The sequence below is a fragment of the Heliangelus exortis genome, chromosome 9 (genome assembly GCF_036169615.1).
Source record: "Heliangelus exortis chromosome 9, bHelExo1.hap1, whole genome shotgun sequence".
Lineage (NCBI taxonomy): Eukaryota > Metazoa > Chordata > Aves > Apodiformes > Trochilidae > Heliangelus > Heliangelus exortis.
Window position 1 is genome coordinate 11,418,625 of NC_092430.1, and position 17,558 is coordinate 11,436,182.

The window sequence follows — 17,558 nt, forward strand, 5'->3', positions numbered from 1 at the left end:
AAAGTATAGGCCTACTGATAACCAATTCTGGGTTTTTTTTTTGTGATCTTATAAGATCTCTTAAAGCACACAGTGAACTCACAAGACCTCTTCAGGTCTCAAGCTGCAAAACACTAAGGTTCTGGCCAGGTTTGGTTTGTTTTATTTTTTTGTTTTGTTTTTTGGGTTTTTTGGTGGGGTTTTTTTGTTGTTGTTTTTGTTTTGTGTTTGTATTTTTTGGTGGGGTTTTTTTGTTTGTTGGTTGGTTTTTTTGGTGGGGTTTTTTTTTGGTTTTTTTATTTTTTACAGACACTCACAAATTTAGAGTTTTTTAAATTTCCAGATCATTACCTATTGAAAATGACCCTTGTGTTCCAGGCAACTTCTCTGTATTTAATTGATATAATTTACTTTTCAGAATATCCCTTACTTGCAGGCCAAATACATCTAGTACTTTTAAAATAAGATAAAAGCATACCAAAAACAAGCCATCAGAAACAGTATAATTAAAATTGCAATCTATCAAATACAAGTTAGTCCTTATTAGACTTTTTTCTATTTATGCAAGATGTCTTACATCTTCATTCTTACCAGCAGCTATGAGTTTTGAAGTAAACAACTTGGTTTTACAGAAAACATCTTTGTTTTTTTGGAAACAAATTCTCATTATAGGTTTTCTGGCTCACAGTCTGGTAAGAATATTTTTTCCAAAAACTGAGCCTTCATGATAAATTTCTACTGATTCTGCCATTGTTTTTTGTGCAACTGTTGTAATTCTGACCAAACCCTAACTTCTCAAGGTTATGAAAAATGTTAGCTCGTATCTAAGAACATACCCTCAATCCTTAACTGTTCTTGGTAAGGTATGTGCTCTTAACAAGCAGTTACAAGAATGTGCAAGCAGATCTTAGCATGGTTGAGAGGGACCTCTGGAGGTCATCTCGCCCAACTGCCCTGCTCATGCACTGTTAGCCCGAGCAGGCTACCCAGGGACATGCCCAGATGGCTTCTGAGTATCTCCAAGCACAGAGTAGACTCCAGAACCTCTCTGGGAAACCTGTGGCAGTGGTTGAACACATTCACAGTAAAAAAAAACAAAACATTTCCTGATGTTCAGAAAAAACCTCCTGTGTTTCAGCCTGAGCTCTGGGCAGCACTGAAAAGATCTGGCTCCACCTTCTATACACCCTCCCTTTGAGTGTTTACACACATTGGCAAATTCCTCCCTGAGCATACTCCCAGCCAGAAAGGCCTTCCCTCATATGAGACGTTCCAGTCCCTTCACAACCTTAATGGCCCTTGGCTGGACTCTCTCCACTGTGTCTGTCTCTTTCATTGGAGAGTCCCATAACTGGTCCCAGTACTCCATCAGTAGCCTCACAGGAGATAAGTGGAGGGACAGGGTCACCTCCCTTGACCTGCTCTCAACACTCCTCCCCACACAGCACAGGACACCAGCTGCCTTCCTCGTGGTAAGCGCCCATTGCGGGCCACCAGCACCCCCAGGTGCCTTCTTCAGAGCCGGGCCCTGCCGGTCGGCCCAGCCTGCTCTGCGGCACGGGCCGTCCCCCCCCCCGACCATGACTTTTCTCCATCCCGTCTCGGTTACCTCGGACGGCACCACCCCGCCCTTCGTACCACACACAGCCCGGGCGCTGCAGCTCCGCGACGCCGGCTCAGCCCGGAACCCCAGTCCTGCGCTTCCCCCGCACTCCGCCCCCCCCCCCCCCCCCCCCCAGCAGTTAAACTCAGCGAGACTGAGCGTGGGGCTCCCCCCCCTCTTTGTTCAGGGGCGTCGCGGTGCGGCGGTGCCCGGTGGGGCACTAATGGCCGAACCCGGCAAACCCCGGCCCCCGGGGGGCGGCAGGCGCCTGGGGCAGGCCCGGGAACCTCTGCAGGAGCCGCATGGCCTCAGCCCGCCTCAACAAAGGCACTGCTGTTCCATGCGTGCGGCTGTAAATATTGTAATTCCCGCTGATCTTCCTAAATTCAAACTGACCATTTTAAATCGGCTTGTCTCCCGCTGCAGCACGGCCGAGGCAGCGGCGTCTATGAACTGGATGAGTTGAAAAAGATTTTGCTCAGGTTGCGGAGTGTCAAAGCAAAACCAGCCCTGTACCTCGAGGCAGCAAAGCAAGCACAGCCTCCACTCCCCCCCAAGAAGCCGGCAGTGGCCCCTGTTCAGGATACGGTGCTGTGCCATCCCTGTCCCGTCCTGTCCCCCGGCTGTGCCCCTCTCCCCGACCCACAGGGGCAGCTCGCACTGCAAAACTGCGCAAATCAAGCAGAAATTTTTTACATCTGTGGTTGCTTTCAAATTTGGAGCTCTCAGCTTATCTTGTTTTGTACAAAGGAAACTTCAGGACGAGCTGTCCCCTTTACCCGTCACTGCTAGTTACAAATTGACTCATTTCAGCTGTGCTGAATAAGAGTGCTCACCTGATGGCACCATAGCTCATTAGGAGTTACAGCTATGAAAAAGCAGCTTTGACGACTAAAATGATTTTGCAGTGAGTTCCTCTCAACAGGCAGAATTCATGATAAAACACTAGTGGAACACCTAACACATTCTTATAAAACTGTCCCCAAGGCTAAAAACACAAACGGTCATCTTTGTTCTCCAAAACATGAGAGAAACCATCTCTTTTGCATTCAAATTGGCCAATTTTTTCTTCCTGGGAAAATTAAAATGCAAATCTTCCACAGGAATAATTTTTAATCACTAGTCTGCTAGGTACTTTCAGATAAGGAAGGGGAGTCATCCCAGCTTGCCATAGCTGAACAATTTTGACTGTAACAGGAAGACTAAGCTAAGTCGAAGGCAGTGAAAATATGAGTGAAAATTGCTTTCAGAAAGGAGATACCCAGACTGTACTATGTGGACTACCTAAAATATTTTACCCAATGACTGTCTTCACAACAAGCAGTTTCTGGCACTAGGTGAGTACCCTGGCTATTTGTCAAGATCATCCACATGTGGCATTCCCTCTCAGATCCAATGAGTATTCATTTCAAGCAGCAGAAACCAACTCCAAATGTACATCCTTCAGCCAAAAAAGCCTGTTGCCTAGAACTAAAGGCAACAGATATAGTAAATTGTCTGTAGAATGGAAATTGATCACTAAGCAAAGCGAACAATATTCTGGTTAATGTTCTGCTAAGCATTGTGATATTTCTAGTAAGCACAGAAAGAAAAATCTAGTCCCTTCAGAATCAGGCATGAAGTTTTGTTATGAAGATTACCAAGTTGAATTTATGTGCTTTGATTTTGCAATCATCATAATTATATCATCAAATTCTATAGTAAATCTGTATTGCATTTAGATACACCATGTACCAGAAATGCTTCTTTTTCCCTGACATCATCTACACAAGCATTAACAAAATACTGAAATTATTCTAAAAAGCCTGAATGAAAAGCCCTGCTACAGTTAGAAGAATACAAGCACAGGAAACAAGTGAGTAGTAAGAAAACTGAACCCTCAAGTATACCGAACAACGTGCCAACCTCTGTAGGATCAGTAATTCAGATTTAAAAATCAGCAGAAAAGACACAGCAGTAATTTAGGACTTAAAAATTAGACAATACCTAAACACACTGCAATTATTAACTTCTGTAGCAAAATATACTTGGAAAATATCCAGAGGCTGTGGCATGGACACAACAGGTGATGTTGGGAAAAACAAATGAAGCCTGATCAAACACACCCTGGAAGAGGGTTATAGATTAAATGCTTCAGATAGTTCAGGGGAAAAAGTCAGGGAGAAAAAAGATTTTGAAAGTTAAGCCTGTGACTGAAAAAAAAGTAGAAAAAGTTTTAGAGTGCAAGTGTCAAGTGATTAGCTGTTTTGATTACAGAAAGAAGCTGCAGCTGTAAGAGTACAGAATGAGCAACAGCTGCTTTGGGTTTTTCAATACTTCTGCAGTTTGAAATAGCATCCTCACAGCCCAGGCTGCAGTTCACTGTTACTAGGCAAAGGGCAGAACTGTCCATAATTTTTCAGAATTAAACCAAACAAAACCAGAGTTATACAGTATATTTCATGGTACAATAAAACATCCAAGTTCATTTTAAAAAAAGAAAACACAAAATTTGAAAGTTTTCTATGTGCACATGGCCCTGCACTGGAATCTGGAAGTGTTCTTTTAATGCAATATGGGTACTAAATTACTATGTTTGTGCTAGACACAAATAACAAATAAACACATACCACAAATAATTATATTTTTGGAAATAAAAAAATTAAACGCAACTTTTCCAAACAAAAGTTTCTAGCGGTGTGGCATCTTGAAATCTGATGCTTTCAAGAACATCCCTATGTGAGCTAACAGCCCCCTCTTTTGTGCTTGAACATATCATAAATCCATCGTGCTTCAGCCTAAGAACACTCTGAAGGCACATTATGAACAGGCCAAAATATGTAGCAATAAAATAAATTTATTTTTACTATAGCAAATTAATTAACTTTAATAATGTATTCATTAGAAAATTCACAAAGCCCTGCTAAGAGATAGTGGATCTGGATGCCTGTTTGAAGTTTCTTCCTCCTTAATTTCCAGAGTTCAACAGTGGACATGGACATGGCAGAGTAGTAAGTAAAGTATACTTCAGATTGAAAAGAACAGACAGCTTAGATACTGGCATGCAAGTTTTTCCAGCTTTTATGGAATATTCAATTTTCCAAGAGATTAAGCCAGCCTGAACAAGATGCTATTTCTCAACAGACATGTCAGTGATTTTTAATTATACCTTGATGTTAAAATAAATAAACAAAATTAAGAAGAATATAACCTTTTAAAAAATATAAAAGAATGAAAGTAAACAATACATCCATCATTCCAGAAGGAAATTCTAATAAAGACTAGGATAAAGATCACCAAGATATTAATACTTACAGTAATATCCTACATTTGCAAATTTTGTCTTCAGTTTTTTAAAATGAACTCTGATCTTTTATTATACCATGAAATCCATCACACAAGCCTGATTTTACTTGGCTGAATTTTTAAAAGGATTTTTAAAAAAATCATTCTTCAAGCTAGTATGTACCTTTGTTTATTGCAGTGGATAACTGCAAAAAGTATTCACTTAGAAAGGTTGACATAAGTGTTTCTTGAATTGCAAATCCTCAAGTTTTCTAATATTGGCAAGAGGTTGCAGTTTTATTTTACTGGAATACTATAGTGATTTTGACAGCAAACACACTGTTTTAGGGTCAAAAGCAACTAATCCAGAAATACTAAGATGCAACAGGATAGGACAAAGTATTATTATTCCAAGTTGTTTAGAACACTTATAGAAGTATCACAAGATATCACTGATGATTAAGCCATGCTTAACCTTCTTTCCCATTTGGATTATCACAGTCTGAGAACTTTAAGAGGAATCTTCCAATTCTTACTACTGATACCTGCATGTCAATAATAAAACATCTACCAGTGTGGATATATAAAATACATTTTGAACCTTTAAATTCTCTCCAAACTAAACCGACCATATGCAGTGAACTCAGCAATAATACTAATCTGGTGTACTTCAGAGAGCTCTAAGTACTAGTATATGCTTCTTTCCTATGAATACAAACAGAATTCTCTTACCTTTTGTTGGACTCTGGTTCTGATCTATAAATCCTTTCAAGTCTCCATTTGTGGATGTCACACCAACCTGAACAAAACATTTTTTAAGTCTTAAATTATGATAAACCTTTCTGTTCTTCAGTAGGCAACTAATAGTATTAAGTAATATGCATTTCTGAAATATCATAATCCTATGAACAGCAAAGTCTAAAAGGCACATGAGATACAAAGCAAAGGATCCAAGATGTTTACTGTGTGTATACGAAGACAAAATCTTTAAACAAGTTCTTCCCTAAAAAAAAGCCGTAATATGACATCTTACTATATATGACACGAGCAGCACATTATGGCTACTATGGTATGTCCCCTCCAAGCCAAACAGAGCAGCTACCACCAATGACACAGAAGAAATCCACAGCAGGAACTGATGTCCAATATTCTCAGCATTAAGCTGCACAATCTACAGTCTGTGATGTGACTATTGATGCATTTTTAAAAAGTTTCCTAGTTTTCAGAAATAAACTGATTTACTCTGAAGGTAAACTACCAGAGACATAGAGAACTTAAATCATACACAGAATGCTGCATCTCAGATTTTGGCATGTAGACACAGCATAGAAAAGCAGAGTTAGTATAGAAAAATGAAAGATCACTGTTCCTGAATAAGGGAGGGAAGGGATGGAAAAGTCCCTCAGATGCCAGCTAACAAGGAATGGGCCCAGCAAGTCTGTTTCTTTATTGCTCTCTGTTTCTCCCTTTCTCTCTCATTGTGTGGCAGAGGTGCAGAGGCAACACAGCAGGGCCAGAGAAGACAGGAACAGGAGCGCTTTATTTTTAATGAGGGGGAAAGAGGAGGAAGACATGAAAATAACCGTAACATGTCTCCTATCACACTTTGGTAGGAGGTCCACTTGGAAAAGCATTTTAGTATTCTTGCCCTGGATGCCTGGGCAAGAGGGAAAGCTTAACGTGATATGAAGTCACTGTGATTCCTTACACTGAAAGTGTATTCCTGAAAAGATCTTTAGAGTTTGCAAAGTTTAGTAAATTGCATAGCACATAGCATTGAAAGTGCGCTATGACTGCGAAGCCAAGAGACAGTGTTCTTGGGTCCTTCTACTGTTGCATTTGCACAATTAAGTAACTGTTTCAGCTTCTCCCTAGGACCCCCACCTCTGCAACAAATAGATGAACACAAATAGGATAAAATGTTAATTCAGAGAAGGAACAGGGAGCCACAGAGATAAATATCAAGCGTTACAAATACGGGGCTTATTCCCAGAGAAAGAATAAGAATTACGATTCCCATGAACATCTTCAAAGACAGCACTGCAATTGTACATTTTCCTGTTGATCTATATCACTGCTTCAATTAAACACTGAAGATGATGCACATATGCACCATTGGCACAAGATGACTCTACAGCTGTTAACAAAAATGCAAACATTTACATTTAATTCTCTGAAAGATTTTTATTTTTCAACTGACCCAGGTCTTTTCTGTGTGTTTTTATGCATCATTGTACTCCAGTGATACAAAATTACAGCAAAATACTAGTTTGCATATAAATATGTATTTTCATGACGATGGTCTTAATAACACATTTATAAATACTTACATATTTTTGCGGCATTCAATGAACAGCAGCACTTCTCTCAATTTTATAATCTTTATAATCTAAGTTTAGAGAGCTTGAAAACAAACTTGAATTTCATGACAACTTGAATGAGATGTGTGGCAGATCTAAAGGAATTTGTTTCTCTTACAAAAGTATTTTCATAGCTAGGCCATCAGAAGAAGCAAAGTGTGATGCAATACTACAGTATTGCAGTAGAACAAGACCTTCACAGTATTTCATTTTGATGTTAGAGAGATCCCAGGCCATGTTGTTATGTGAAGACTGTAGGACCCATTGCTTTTTGGAATCTTGTAATTTAAACATTCTTCTGCTGAAACCGCAAACAATCCAACACTTATTCTTCCTAAGTCTTGTGTGATATTTCTTCTTTATAATACTGCCCCAGAGCATCTGAATTATTGGGTTTGGCAGAAGCTGGACTCCTGCTTCTGTCCATCTACAGCAAGATGAATCCAGCAATGAAGTAAGATGAAGCAAGCACTTTGCAGGCCTTTGCATCCTATTAAATATTTTCATCGAGTTTTTTCCCCTTTCCTAGAAGGTGACCCCAAAGTTTTCATATGGGGAGGGGGAAAACAAATTAAATAAAATAATCACAGACAGAGTCTTGGAGGGGAAAAACTGTCACAAGTTGCCCTTGTAGCTTATTGGCCTTCTCCACTGCTTGACATACTATTCAGGTAGCAAATCTCCACCTACAATCCTTCCCTTTCCTTTCCTTTCCTTACAAAAATTAGTTTTCCCATTAAGTTGAAAAGGTTTTGTTCTTTCTGGCCTAGAATGTACGCAGATTACAGCATGCAGAAGTAGTATATGGGTAAGGGAAGCTATCAACTGGCTGTTTTCTTATACCTGTCAGGCCTAACAGATTCAGTTGTAGACATGCTGCAGTAGTACCACAGAAACCACGCAGCTATGGCCTAAAAAATGGGCTCTATCATCATAAGCAAAAAGAAACCTCCGTGGACTATCACTGTGGAACAGCCAGTATCCTTCACATTGTTTTTTAAGTTTTTCCTGTGAAAAACAGGTGTTAAGGCTTGTTAAAGGCCCTCTTGACCAACTTCAGCAGTTAAACCAACACATTTTCTCTCATAATAACATGTGAAAGATTATAGACATTTACCTGACTCCCATCTACAAGACAATCATCCTTTGAGAAGCAGTGACAAGTAACTTTACAAGCACATCTATATAAATTCAGATCACACCATCAAAACTAATTGCCTTATTTGAATGATTTGTTGAGTCATTTCATTAATTCTGTCCTAAAAATAAGTTCACCATGAGTATTCGCTCATTTTTTCCCCATTTCCCAACACTGTTTTAGAGCCTTCTTAACCAGAGGACGGATGGAAATGGAAGTACAAAACAGGAAAGAAAAATGCATTTTATGATAGAAGCAGGGACTCATTATGACAGGGTGATTTAAATTAAATCTATTTTCTGGGAGAATGCATTACTTTTATTCAACATTTTATTATTCATAGCTGTTTTGGGTAGATTAGTTTTCTAAGGAAGGTCAAATTACCCATAAGCAATGTTCCATAAGCATATATTACAAAGTGTTCTGCATTCAGCAGTGAGTCTCATCTTGATAGTTCTCCCATCACTGACTCTAAATGTTTTCTTGAAAGAACAGTGATAGGGAAAGTTATTCATCTTACATATTCAGTCTACGGAAACATTTTGTCATGGGCTTGAAATGCAAGCCTTATGCAGCTGAAAGCGTTACCTAGAACTACACACCAAATGCCATTAATAAAGCCAATGGAAAATATATTTCCGAGACTTTAGAATTAATTTAACCAAACTGTGCTGTTCACACCAATCTAACAAAAAATGCACAGTTTTTTTCAGTTATCGAACAGAAAGCCACCCTAGGGTCAGCTGCAGTTTACTGTGGGATATTTCTTTAGTCATGTTGTTTCCTAAATCTGTTAGAATGTAATTTAGATTGCAGGATGCCCTATCAAAGGCAGTCAACAGGTAAATTGCCCAGGGCCCCAAGTCATACTCAAATCACTGACCACCAAGCTTAATCAGAACTGTTCTCTATACAAATTGTTTACCTTGAGCTAATTAGGCAGAACATTAGTCAGGATGTTAACCATTTCAAGAGCCTCCTCAGATCTCAAGATAGGGGAGTCAAATATAGAGCCTCTAGAGACTACACTACAGGCTTGTTGATGGGACAGATGAAGAAACAGGAAGGGCTCCAGTCTTCCTGAAATGTACTGACATTAGTAAAGAACTGTGCTGTTTTCTGTCTTGACTTTTGAGACTTGGACTTGGTAGAAGGATTTTACTCTGGTGCAAATGTGAGATGCTCCAACAAAACGAGCAGCTCTTCGGTAAGTTTGGAGCAATATTAGAGGAATCACAGAATATCAAGTTAGAAGGGACTTGTAAGGATCAGTAAGGAAACAACACAAAGCACGCGTTGCTCCAGTTACCACCCTGACCTGTGGCTGAATAAACTTCACATCTGTAAAGAGTTTCTACCTAATTTAACTTTATCAAAACAGTGTAAGTACATGGGGTATACGTTTGTGGAATATAGAAATTGGACAAGATTTCTGAATGTGAAGGTCTTTGTCTTTTGATTTCTTGTATGGGCAAATACAAGAAATCAAACATAAGGACTTCAAATTCTGAAAGCCAGAAGTGACTAGCAGCCTGCCAATATAAAAGGTGATAAATGTTGAAGAATTCTACTTACATTTTTTGCCGTCATGTCAGACAATACTGCTTTATATTCTGTAAAACCATAAGATATCCTTCTTCATCTTCACAGAATCTTTAAAATTACCATCCTGTAAGAAAGTTAATGAAATATCTTAGTTAAAATTTATTTTCAGTTATCTCTCTAGCTGAAACCCTGCATCTACAGGGTACACATTTTTTACTTTTTCTTTTTTTTTTCTTAACTTTTTTATACAATTCCTCACGATAGTCAGGTTCTGCACTGATACTATGGTACATTGCTTAGAATAGGCAGAGATGTAATCTTATATATAAGGCCCAATTTACATAGCAACCTAACTACATTAATGTGCTAGCAAAGCAAGTCATACTGTTACTAGTCTGGTAATGAAAACTCTGCAATCATCTGCATCTACTTCATGTTTACTCTAACACTGGAAGTGAATCAGTTCTCTCCATTATGTCTTTAGCCTCTGACAATACATAGAGCTTTTAATTCCATGACTGCAGACATCCAAAGATCTTGATAATTAGTAGGAAATACTATGAAATGTATACATACAGCAAACATTCAGAATTTTTAGAAAAGATCAAAGAAAAAACATTCCAGTTCAAACTGAGCTCTTTAATATTTTCATAGAATCATAAAACAGTTTGGGTTGGAAGGATTCTAAAAGATCACTTAGTCCCAGCCCCCTTGCATGGGCAGGGACATCTCCCACTAGACCAAGCTGCTCAAAACACCATCGAACCTGGCCTTGAACACCTCCAGAGATGGGACATAAACAACCTCCCTGGGCAACTCATTCCAGTGTCTCACCACCCTCACAATAAAGAATTTATCCCTAATGTCTAGCCTAAATTTCCCCTGTTCCAGTTTAAAGCCGTCACCTGTTGTCCTATCACTACATGCCCTTGTGAAAAGCCCCTCTTCAGCTTGCCTGTATGCCCCCTTCAGATACTAGAAAGCTGCTATAATGTCTCTTTTCAGGCTTTTTTAATTAACTCTATGTAATTAGATGTATAATATTAGAATTCCAGGAAAAGACAAAAATTATGGTATACTGAAAAATATTTAGTGTCTTTTTTTATGTATCAAAAGACTTCCTTAAGTCTTACAGAATACAGAAGAAAAGTTACAAATCAAAGCTGGCAGCACAAAAAGCTAGAATTAACTTAAAAAAGTGTTTAAGTACTTTGAAAGTATTTTATAAGCACTACTTGCTGTTAAAAAATGGACTCCAAAAAGACATCTAAATTGCACTTGAATGTATAAGACAGAGAGAAGTGTTCACACTCTCAAGTGTGGAATGAATTCAACAAAATCTTACGGAAGATGCCTAAACTAGATACCAAACATGCATTATGACCATTTACAGTGGAACTCACCAGCTACAAAACCAGGGTGTAATTAATACTATTTCCTCTGTATTTTAATCTACACAGAGTTTGAGAACAGCCAGTGTCTTCATCTCCCTTCTAGAAAAGTGCGAAAAATGGTTTCAGTATTGTGCATAGCTAATTGGAAACCCTACCATCACTGCATTAGTGGTTTTGGACAATTCAGAATCATTTTAAATTCTAGGTCATTTCTATAGATTTCAGACACTGTATCAATTAAATTGTTACTGGAGTTAGTGACAAAACATTTTATTCAACTTACAGGTTCTACATTTGCTGTTGAATGAGCTGTATTTATTTTCCTTAGTGCCTCAATTTATTGCAGCCATAACAAGCAGTTGCTCCAGCATATGAACCACCACAAAAATCTGTTTAAGATGTTCTCCCATGAAAAGCTGTAAGCTTTAGTTTCACAAGTAAAAAAAAAAAAATTATATATCAGTGAATAATAAAAAAAAGAACAGAGAGATACCTATTCACACCCTGGGGAAAAGGGCTACTGGATCTGGGTAGCAATCCTCAAACATGAAGAGCCACAGAAAAGCCATAACACTGCAGTGGTCAAGGCAAAGAGCAAATACTGAATGCTTGCCTTGCATCTAAAAATTCTGATACTTTATATGCCTTTTCTTTTTCTACCTCGCTCATCCTTCCACACAGCTCTCCAAATACAACATCTGGAGCTCTGGCCAAAATTCATGATGCAGTTTCAACTCCCCTACTTAAAGGAGGCTTTAAGTAATTTAGTCAAATAAAACATAGTTAAGAACACATATGTTAAGCAGTTTTAACACATTTACAGACCTGCAAACTTGTTTCAACTGTAACAATTTACTTGCGGTCAAGTTTAGTGATCCAGAATGTATTGTCCATAAACTATTACAGTCCTTTGCCAAAACAGTCTTCAACCAGTATGAACAGTTGGTATTCTTCCAGTTTTATGAACACATTTTGTCAAGCTCGAGAAGCCAGACTTTGTGACCCCACCATCTGCCATGACCTCTTGTCAGGTTCAGACAAAAGAACCTACACAGATGGCCTCAAAATGGAGCTTCTCTTCATTTCCAATTGCTGTTTGACAGCTTGCACCAAAGAGAAACATAAAATTCAGCCTTTTTTATTCTTTAGCAGGTTTCTACTGAAATGAAATTGCATAAAGACAGGTTTAGAATCCAGGGAACACAAGCCACATAGAGAGCTAGCTTTATTTCAACCAGGGCTGTCCCTTCATAGTCAGTTTCTTGGGTTATAATCCACACCATAATTTTACCTTTTGGTAAAGTATCATATGCTACAGTCAGCAAACCGAACTCTCTGACTCTGAGTCAAACTTTGAGTTGTAGTTTCTTCTAGAACATATGTTGCCTAATCAATCATGCCAATGATATTAAAAAGCCAGTTTGGGCATTAAATTTCTTAAAATCAGGATAATCAAGCTCAAGTACAAGTGTGTTTATCTGTACCTGTTCTTGTTACAAGTTAAAAGCCAGATTTATTCTAAGGTTTCAGTGATCCTGAAGCTGGACCCCAGTACAAGAAACAAAGCAAAACAGGAAACAGTTATTATCAGAAAAAACATTCTTTTCCTTTGTAGGTTTATTTTCTGTGGTCCAAATTCTTATTTTTAATTTATCCCTTTAAGATGAACATACCAGCTAAAACCTAATAGTAGAAATTAATAAAGCTCTATCCTATTACAGTTTTTCTTTCTGTCCCTGAAAACTAAACTGTATTAAACCTAATCTGGTTCTCACTAGCTTTCTCTAATTTGTATCAATACTTCATATACCACATTTTCACATAGACCAGCAGCAGACAAAGATCCTCCTCAGCCCCAGAGGCCATCTGCACTTCACAAATCAAAGTATCATTTATGTATTACATCAGTATTAAACATCTACAAATTAAGACAACTGTTGGACAGTTTCCTAGATTTTTGTGATGAAAAGGCTTCATAGAACACAGAAAATAACTGTAGAGATATTTTAGTATACCAGAATTATTTCTATCATCACCGAGGAGTGTTTTTTTCATTTACTTGATCAAGAGTATTGCAAAGTGAAAATTATTCCAAGTAACTGGGTTAGCTAAGAGGAAAGAAAGTGTCATCTGTTTCAAGAAAAGTATATCACCAGACTTTCCACTAGGGATTAGTTTATATTCGTCATACCTCTCTGCACAGTACTAACTTTAAAGCATTGGCATGACATGGCTGATTTCAGAAAAAAAGCAGTAACAAAAAGATTCCTTATTAATCAGGACAAGCTCAGTTTTAAATCACTAATTTATGCACAGCATCTACATGGATTAGACCACCTGTTAGACATATGTTGCTTCATCATTTCTCAATCTTCAGACCAGTAAAACTTACAAATTATGAATTACTTATCAGAAATCCACCTGCTCCCAGGAAGCATTTCCCCATCTTGCTCCTAAAAAACACTTCAATATCCAAATTTTTCTGAAGCAACTGAGAGAAAAAAGACCAATTTTATTGAAAATATCTGTATGTATTACTACTACTCCAGTTAACTTTTTGGGATACCAAGAAACAGGAAAACAACTTTGTTATCATATTTCTGCCATTTATAGTACAGACAATAGCATCTCTATAATAAGATTCCACAGATTTGCCAGCTTTTTTTTTCTAAAGCTCTTCAGATTACTTAGTCCTAGTTTTATTCCTTATAAATATATACAACAAACGACTTTGGCCTATAAGCTGCATAAGACAGAAATATCCGTGTCCATTTAACATCCAGATTGTCACTTAAGAACTTCAAAAAGCCAACCAAGGCATGTATTCAACAAGTTACAAACACAGAGTGGAAAATAAGCCACTATCTTCAATTATCACACAATATTTTTTGGTTTGAAAATAATATTTAAAGGTAGCACTTAGGAAACATTTGACAGGAACTCCCACCATGATGTGCATGATGAAGGTCCTGCAGGTATTACAACTTATTTTTCTAATTTTTACTGTCAGCAACTATATGCCCTCAAAAAAAGTCCTAGTAGATAACAGACAAGATGATGAGAGGGACCGAACCAAAGTAATCTGTGTGACTTGACTGCTAAAGGATGCTGGAAGTTTTTAACAACATAAAATAACCTGAGCAAGTTTAAAAGCTTCATTGTTGAATTGGTTTTATGTGACTTCAAAGACTGCAACACATGAATCCAAAGTATAAAAGTTTTCCCTACTGCACAACACAAAGAGAGAATGAATGTGAGTACTTTAAGCCAATATGCAGATGACATAACTACCTGAACCTAATTTGAAAGTGAACATCTTGCAGTTTGAGGAAACCAGCTGACACACAAGAAATCCGAAGGAACAAAACCAATTAAGTTGGTACAATTGACCAGGTTCTCTTAATGGTGCTGTGACTGAGCAACATGCCAGTGTATCCTCAGAACAAACTAACTGAAAGAAATAATCATGACTCAAGTTATACAGTACAAAGAATGTGAAAAACCAGACAAGGCCTACATGCAAGCTGAGTTAGTATAAACTGTAGTACTAAAGCTATATAAGGAAGAACCAACATTTGCTGTTGTTTGCTAAAAGCATGTCGCAGGAGATGATTCTTAAAGAACCTTATGCAGCATGTGTTGAGGCAACAAACGAATCAGACCACCTTTCAATAATCTCCATCCTCCCCTTACTCCCACAGCTCGCTATATTTACTCTCACTAATGTACATATTATAGCACAAATAGCAAAACCGCTGTTGATGGGGGCTAATGAATATCTTGAATCCCAGGGATGAAAACAGGTCTGAATGGATGTACAGGTGACAACAACACAACAAAGAAAATAAATTCCAAATCCATATTACAACTCGCCCCTAGATCAAAGTTCCCAAAGTCTCCATGTATTGAACTGCACTGCTGAGCCTCAAGTTCTGCAGGCTGTCCAGTCCCAACACTGCTGAGGCCCAAATCCCAGCAACCTGGAACCAGATATTCCTTCCCTCAAGGGACTCAGTTTCTCAGGCATGCTCTTAGACATGCCCAATGTCACGTAAGTACTAGCAATAAACTATGTGTCTAAGAATAGGAGCAGCACTCATGGCTTATTTCAAAATCAACGAGGTGAAGCATGTCCTTCATTGCTCAAATAAAGAGAATGTTATATTAAACATGTGGAAAAATTCCCAAGTACTTGAACCTCTGATGGCTCTTTTAATTCCTCAAACCAGCTTACTGTCATTCAAGATCAAGTATGTAGGGCTTGACGTCACATCAATGGATAACATTCACGCAGAACTTAAAAAAATAAGATCATCTAAAATTCTATTTCGAGTTTTATAGACAACATCTATCAGCACAGATACATTTGAAATTAACAGTCATTTAGCTGGCATTCTTTTAAGCAGACAATCTATTCTACAAGCTCATCCTTTCTTCTCTAGCTAAATTTTTAGCCCAGGCTTTTTTCCATTGCTGAAGACTATAGAGGGCAAACCATTTGGGAGTCTACAGCTTAAGTGGAAAGAGGCAGGTAAAGAGCTCACTGTATTTTCACAACCGTATTTTTTGCTTTAAGAAATTTTATCAACAGGTCATCATTTGAAAAAAAAATCTAGTGGTCAATACGAATAACTGTAAGGTAACTTGTGCATTTCCAATAATAGATTATCTCCCCTTTCAATTAAGCTAAGCTGAAAAGAGCATCTTTTTGACTACAGAGACTTCAAACAAGCTTCTTGCTACCACCAGCTCATATAATCATTCTCTGATGCATCAGAGAATGGTCTAGATCTTAATCTGGTCTTGTAATGAGTTTTAATATTAAGATTTTAATCCTGAGTTATCAGTACATAAATACATGGAACAGTTTAACCATCCCATTGAGATACACTTCTATATACACCCTGCAGCTGGAAGTACCTCAAACATCCAATAAACTGAAGATAATTTTGCATTTGCCTTTAATTAAAGATAACTAAGTTACATAGGGATAAGGACCTTGATGATGGAGACAGACTTAGTAACTATTTTCTACATTTTCCTTATAATTTGCTAGAGGCTTTGTTCTAGTTTAAAGCCATTATTAACTCTACTCTTGCGTGGACTGAAGATTATGGCAGTATTCACTGAAGGGTAAAGGTTACAAAAAAATTCATACTTCTTTAGTTTTAATTCAGTACAAAGGCAAAAAGATATTTTTCCAGTGACTCACAAGCTCTTAAATACTGACTACACCACACAAAATTACCTAATGAATACAATTCCATGAAAGAAGTTGCACTGCTCTGAAATCCCAGCCCTGCTAACATTGCTAAAAGGGATCTTCCACTTTTCATTGTTTCTTCCACTTTCTGTTTCTTCCTCACACTACACGCTCTTGGTAGTTCCCATGTCTACCTGACTCCATCAGTGAGCCAGTTTAGTTCTAATACTGCCAGAATAGCTACAATGGGGCTGGAAGGAAAAATGAAAGTTTTCCACATGCTGCAACCCACTGACAGACAGCTCAGATGTTCATCTAGCCCTGTGCACAGAACAGGACTAACACTTCATATTTAGCAAGCTGTTTCAGTTCAATCTAGTTTACAGAACATCAACATGACTCAATTTCTGAAAAATAGCATTTAGGATCTCCTGAAAATTTACGTATGCATTGAAATGTGACAAAATATTGGATACAGTTTGTTTGTAAAAGACTACTCCACACTTTTGAAAAGCTCACTGGAGTGTGTGCATGCTTCAGAAATCCGTAAGGAAGAAGTGGGGATGTTTTGTCTTCAGATCATAGCATTCCCAATTTCTCACCCAACAAGAAACAGGATGAATAATCTGTTTCTGACAGACAGCAGAAGCCTGCTGTTACACAGAGTTAATACACAGCTTGAAATTCAAAGTATGAAGTTATTGATTTTCAAAATTGTTCACATCTATTTGCAACTGTAAGTGAAATTTTAAATAAACTGACACAATTGACTTGTACATAAGAGAACAGAAATATATTATTCAGGTTTCTCAAGGTGAAGTTTATAATGGAGGGAAAAGCTATCTGTTTCTTTACAATGGAGAACCTATGCACACAAATGTTTTTCATTTCACTCTGGGGACACAATCTCACTTTCACTTGCAGTTCCTGATCTCATTCATAATTACAGGTCCTGTTACCACCATAATCTCTCTTACAAGTCAATTACAGTTATTCTAGTAATTACAACTATTGCTGACATGGGAAAGATTTTATACTTGGATGACTATTGGTGTTCACAAGTGAATTTTAG

The 17,558-nt window shown here is 37.8% G+C and overlaps 1 protein-coding gene across 5 annotated transcripts in view; it reads right to left on the reverse strand.

Annotated features, from left to right (window-relative positions):
- Positions 1–17,558, reverse strand: part of TFDP2 (transcription factor Dp-2) — a 53,975-nt gene that overhangs the window by 31,849 nt on the left and 4,568 nt on the right. For 4 of the 5 annotated variants that reach the window (XM_071752142.1, XM_071752139.1, XM_071752140.1 and 1 more), the window contains exons 2-3: positions 9,920–10,013; positions 5,579–5,645 (exon numbers count right to left, since the gene is read on the reverse strand). In XM_071752142.1, the coding sequence (XP_071608243.1) occupies positions 5,579–5,645; positions 9,920–9,934 (82 nt within the window). In that variant the 5' untranslated portion in view covers positions 9,935–10,013. The remainder of the gene's footprint in view (positions 1–5,578; positions 5,646–9,919; positions 10,014–17,558) is intronic. The other variant, XM_071752143.1, reaches the window with a different exon arrangement.